This window comes from Anneissia japonica, unplaced genomic scaffold (genome assembly GCF_011630105.1).
Source record: "Anneissia japonica isolate Jap-2015-1 unplaced genomic scaffold, ASM1163010v1 scaffold2756_len2360902_cov194, whole genome shotgun sequence".
Classification (NCBI taxonomy): Eukaryota; Metazoa; Echinodermata; class Crinoidea; order Comatulida; family Comatulidae; genus Anneissia; species Anneissia japonica.
Window position 1 is genome coordinate 1,231,594 of NW_022719050.1, and position 6,338 is coordinate 1,237,931.

The following is a 6,338-nucleotide window of genomic DNA, read 5'->3' on the forward strand; positions in this document are numbered from 1 at the left end:
TGAGAGCAATAGCCGAATTGTAGCATACCTAAACAAGGAAGGATATAGTCGTTGGAAGTCCAGCACATTCGACTCTGGACCTCAAAAATGTATCGATGAAAATAGGTCTTACCACGTCTTGGAGATCCAAGAAAAAACAGACTCTTATTCGATGGAACCGTTTTAAAACCTAGACGCAACTAATAAGAAAAACCTATATATGCATTTTTTTTTTTTTCAAAATGATGCCTCAAAATATAACGGTTACAAAGTTGGGAAAAAAACCCCTCCCAGGTTCCAATTAAAATAATGCGTTGGTCGTAGTAGACATTATTTGTTTTCGTTTATTAGTTTTCTACCACAATTCGTGCCAACGCGCGGTCAATATTGATCATCCGTGGTTCAGTTAGCACCTGTGGATTTCGTGCAGTTCATTTTACTATTTATACTCTGTAGGTAGGCCTGAAGTCGATTTTTAACTTTCATGTTTGGCATACCAAGCAGTGAGAGGAGAGATGTTTTTGAGAAGTTGAGTTGTATAATTTTGAAAACTAACGAAAAGATTAAAAGCATGGTGGAAAATGATAAAAAGATAGGCCTAAAAAAGGTTCGAAACTTGAAGTAGGCCGGAGTGTCCATCTCTCTTTCTTTAGCGTTTGGGCCAAACTAAACTTGAAGTAGGCCGGAGTGCCCATCTCTCTTTCTTTAGCGTTTGGGCCAAACTGTGCAAAGCTGTGGTGGGTTCACCACTCCTCCCACAATGCAGTCTGTTTTACCTTACCAGCATATGCCAGTACCCATTTATACATTTAAGGACACAAGCGACTTGCACAGCGAGGGTTTCGAACCCCCGACCTCAAGGTTGAGAGTTGCGCCAACCGCTTCTACAATATTTTTATCCAAACAATAATATCACTTTAGATATAAATTTCATTAATTGTTTGTTGTAGGAAGAAGCCGTTTTTAAATGCCTGTTTTAGTATATTTGTCTGAAATGGTTTATATTGTATATTGTCCTGTTTGAGGGTGAAAGTTGGCGTCAATAACGTTGTGTCACCTTATACACGTTCGTGTGTCTGCTGTTGTTAATCATAAAAGACCTTTTGAATAACAATTGCATGTCTACTGCTGTATTAGGTATTACAATTAGAGTTGATCACATGATGTATAACAAGTGAAGTAGGATGTTTGTATTTCAACAGAATCAATGGATGATAAGCCAGTCATCAAATAAGGCAGTAGCAATATTTCAAAACTACGTTTTTAGCAAAATTGAAATGACGCCAAAAAAAAAAAAAAAAGTGAAAGGATGCAAAAAAAAAAAAAACTACATGAAAATATGGAGATACAGTAATATAAAAAGTTTTATTACAACTTTTATTTTCTGACTTTTCTCGCGTAAAACACACAATCTGCATTATTAAGCCTTTTTCACTACAGTTCCTCAGAGGCAAAAGCACAATAACATAATATTTTGTGTATATTATGAACAGTTTCGTTCCAATTGAAGCTCTGTTCATTTACACAAAAGATCAAGAGGACGATTGATTTTATGGTGAATATTCATTCACATTATCAAAACATGAACTGGGGAGTTAAATAAAATTATTGTTTTGCATTGCATATCAGTTTTACACAAATATGTATTTTATCATCACTGTTACAATCATATAATCGTATAGTATATGAATATATAATGATGACGATAATACAAATAATGTTAAATAAGACGTATAACGTTTTCATCTTTCACATAAAATTTAGATAAACAATATTTATCTATAAAATTTTATATTCCATCATATACTGTTTACTTGTAAACAATATATCACTGATGTTGTATAATAATACCATAAGCATACAGATTTAAGTACAATAGACAATTTATGGTACTGTACTGTACATTATTGCTAACATATTTATGGCCACATGTAACATTCTATGTACCATAGTAAAACTCGCTAGTGCATACCAATACGTTTTACACACATACACTTATAAAATATTTTGGCCTACCTGGCTCCTACATCAATCATAATCAATTACATTTTCACACATGCCTTTCATAGCTTTCATACTATAGCACACATATCAAACACATGCATACAAACCAACACTCAAAATAATGTTCACTATTATAAAATAATACAATAGAATCCAGGACAGACGGAGTTTACAGACAGCTAACAGCTAAATCATAACAGCCATTTTCTGTATGAACAGCCTTTGGCTTAGTTCAAACTAGGTGGATAAACCCGGCTCAACTCACCGGGTTTATCCACCTGCCAGTCTGAACTAGGTGGCTTATCTCAAGCCGGGCTGTGTTCCTATAGTAACTAGGCTTGGCGCGCCACCGTGTTTAACTTTTCTAAGCCGGGCTTTAATCGATGCGGGGGCTCTTGCATTGACTTCGGGTGACGAAATGACCAATCAGCATTCAATTATGTACGCTGTGAGTGAGCGTACGTTTCGCGAGCAATGTTTTGAAACATGTTTCCAGGTTACAATTCATTATTATGCAAATTCTCGCCTGGCTAAACCCGCTAGTCTGAACACCCGGCAAAGTTAAGCCGGGCTTAACGTTGAGCCGGGCTTAACTCAAGCCTGGCTTATCTGCAAGTCTGAATGTAGCCATAGTATACTAGCAGTGGGTTTAACCCGTCAGGATTATTCTCATCACTGCTACACTCCCCAACCCTCTTGGAGACTTAGCTGTCAAAGTGTATGAGCCAGCATAGCACAGTCAGTTAAAACTGATGGCTTCCACTATGTGTAATGGAGCCAAAATGGTGTAGTAACATATAACCAGAAGTGGCCCCAGTGGGAAAGGGGGGGGGGGCAGAAACACAATTCACCAGGGGAAACACTATTTGTCTGGGAAAAAAATTATATGTATTTCTTTAAATAATAATATATATGAGGTTTTACGGTAGTTTATTTTAAATAAGTACACAAGGAGGAGTTGATTGATTGAGTGAATTCACACTTTGTGATTTGGCCATATATGTGTGTGATACCACATCATCATGCCCTTATGTAGCAAAAAAAAAAACAACTTCATAGTGAGCACAATGCTTTCAACAACAATGGAACAAGTGAAGCATATATAAAAACATGCAATTCAATTTTGTTTTTATAGTAAATGCTTTTGCAAGGGTCGTTCAACTCATTTGAATTGCCAGCTGTCGCATTTTTGTGCTTTCTCCACCTCCAATGTTTCTATGGTTCCATCATTCTCACCATCTTCTATGTTGATTTCCTTATTCACATCTCTGGTTAGCACCTCCAAACCGGTGTCTGTTATAAGAATGGTGTGTTCAAATTGGGCAGATCTATTAAACATTGAAATGAAACAAATATAGCGATATATAAAAATATAGTAAAAAATAAGCTTAATTTTCCTTAATTAAAAATGTGCATTAAAGCTATAATAACTATAATAATAGGTAGTTTTCGCAACCTTAATAAAACGCTAAAGAACACAAATACATCATCTTCATTATCGTCATTCGTGCCTAAAACATTCTTAATAATATGCTGTGTGAGCTGAATATGTCCCTTGATTCATGTAAAAGCCATGAATTGCTTACATTATGACATATACTACAGTAGGGGATAGATTGTCTAAACATCTGATGACGTAGCCGTATTCATTAATGTTTTCGTAAGTTTGCGAAACCTCCTAATAACAATAGCAATAATAACAACAATAAAAATAATAATCACATTATCAGTAACAATATCAATACTAAGAAATAATAAAAACTACAACATTATGGAATAATTTAGCAATAACAATATCAATAACATTATTAAATATAGTACTTCCATAGTGAGTCCAAACTGTTTGTTCTAATGACCAGGAAATAATGTAGAGTACTTTGAGGCCTTGTCACTATATATGATCAATGAGGTATTATATACGACTATTCTACCTTTTTTATTAAACTGATATCATTATTAAGTATTATTAAGATTATTTTCAGTGGCAGATCCAAGAATTTAAAAAAGAGGTGGCTTGAGATGGCCAGAAATGGAACTCTCAAACTTAAATTTGAATCAAACTTTCATTTTTCCTCCATTTTGTTTTTTTAATTTCAAAATTTAGAATGGCCCCTTTGAATCTGTGTCTGATTGTTCATCTGATTTATTATTCGTGAAGCGACATCTCAGACAGTCGTTTAAATAAATTTTACCATTTCCAACATGCACTAAACAATTATTGGAAGAAAACTCAAAACCAGAAATATATTATGACGTTAGTTGATGAATAAGCCACAACGTGGTCTTTCAAATTTGTCATGCCTTGAATTTGACAGGCATTCTGAGATATTTGCACCATACAGGTTTAAACATTTCACACCAAAACATATTGACAGAGAAGTAAAAGTAAATACAAGCTAATTTCTGCCAGATGTATAAAAATGTCATTCAGAAAGTGGGAGGAGCTTCCAATAATAATGTTGCCTAGTAACAAAACTTGAACGTTTATATTGTTGGTCAATTTAGGTCACATGGCATTTACTGTTGCTATAGTCAGTTATATCAGCACTGAGGGGTTGGAATGGCAGTTACACAAGAGGTTGGAGTAAGAATCTATAATAAGACATTGCAGCTGACATCATATAGATAATGTACTTAATTGCAGTAAAACAATAATAACAAAATTTAGGTCAATTGACGTTGCGTCAAATTTGTTAACTCAGTATTGATTGGAAATACAATCTCCAGGATTTCAGTAAATTTGTTCAGTCTGGTCCTTCATTAGTTTGTAACTACTGTAGCCTGGAGCAAGACACATAACTGGTGAGCGTACACAATGCAGGTATCCTATAATCACAATATTCATCCATCAATCAAGCAATAATATTGTACTAATAATTAGTATTCCCTTAAGATTAGCTCAGTCTCATCTTGTTTCATCATTATTTATGTTTATGGAGATATAAATCTATGTTCATATACACAGAAAATATTCCAACTAAACATAGCCTGCTTTCTATCTCTATAATCAAAGTGGGATATAGGTTATGAAATATATCATATAAGCAATTAGCAAATCAGAATTAGGATCTTTTCATTTATAACAATCGTATATTCATCAGACAGTGAATGTTAAATTCTCTTACTGCTTGAAAGACCATCCAATTAAGATTCACTTTTGATTCTGAACAGTTCACAATTCCCCTAGATACCCACAAGGGTCCTGTTATTTGAGCACCCTGGGAACTAGGTATTCCCGACAACCCTGCCGATAAAAGGGTAAGTGGGTGTGGTCAGGTTTCACTAAAAATCTCTCGAAAGTGATCTGGGGGCGAAATTCCCCGGAAATTATGACAATTTAGGGGTTTCAAAGGCTTAATTAATCGATTCTATAGTCTACTAATAAGTAAAAATTACATGCAATTTTTTTTTCTCCCCGATGGGGAGGGGAAAATGCCTCCCCGCCATCGCCCCACCTACCCCCCACAGGTGCTGTTCTTTAATTTGAATGCATAATCACAGGAGCTACACAGGTCTTAATGTAGCTTCCTTTAGTGAATACTTGCATATAAAGAATTCTAGTCGCTGTTATCAGTTGACTGGAATAGTTATATCAGGTCACCAACGAGCAGGTTAACAGCATGACCCCTGGTTGATAAAGCTATAAAATATAGATTACTTTATACATATTGACCTTCAACTATTCAACAGAGCCAGGCACAATTAAAACTACATGATTTCTTTTTGTGAGATTTTCCCCATTTTACTAGACAGTATACAGTAGGTGTATATAACTGTACCTTTAAATGCTTGCATTTAAGCTTCATGTGTAGTAGCAGGCATTGCGATAAGCATTAAATATCAGTATACATCATAGATTTCATTTTCAGACCAATTAACATTTGATTGTATACAAAGTATTATAGTGGTCAGTGGAAATAGGCATAGGCTGTGTTCACACACACGGCGTAAGACTGGCGTGGCTTACGCCAGGCGTAAGCTAGTCCACGGATTAAAATTCCAAAGTGTTCACACAAACGGCGTTCGTTAAACTAGCAGTAATATAGGCCTATGTGGAGTGGAATAGTTTTCTGTTTTAAATAATGTACGGTACGTGTTAACAGTAGTAAAATTAACAGTGCATCATGAAAACTTTTAAATCTGTGAATTGTTCGAATTGAACTTATATGATTATTGTATTTTAAATGAACAATTTTACTTTTGATTTTTCAGCTAGCATTGTTGATTTTGCATGTTTTAATAGACAGTCTAAATGGTTAAAATATCTTACAAAACATAATCAATAAATCATATACATTATAACTAAGTAAAATGAAATAGAAAAGGAACCCCTTTACCATTTCATTTATAGAGAG

The 6,338-nt window shown here is 34.7% G+C and overlaps 1 protein-coding gene across 1 annotated transcript in view; it reads right to left on the reverse strand.

Annotated features, from left to right (window-relative positions):
- Nucleotides 1-2,468: 2,468 nt before the first annotated feature.
- Nucleotides 2,469-6,338, reverse strand: part of LOC117110806 (methionine aminopeptidase 1D, mitochondrial-like) — an 11,264-nt gene continuing 7,394 nt past the window's right edge. The window contains exon 7 of the mRNA XM_033253630.1: nucleotides 2,469-3,311. Within this exon, the coding sequence (XP_033109521.1) occupies nucleotides 3,146-3,311 (166 nt within the window). The 3' untranslated portion in view covers nucleotides 2,469-3,145. The remainder of the gene's footprint in view (nucleotides 3,312-6,338) is intronic.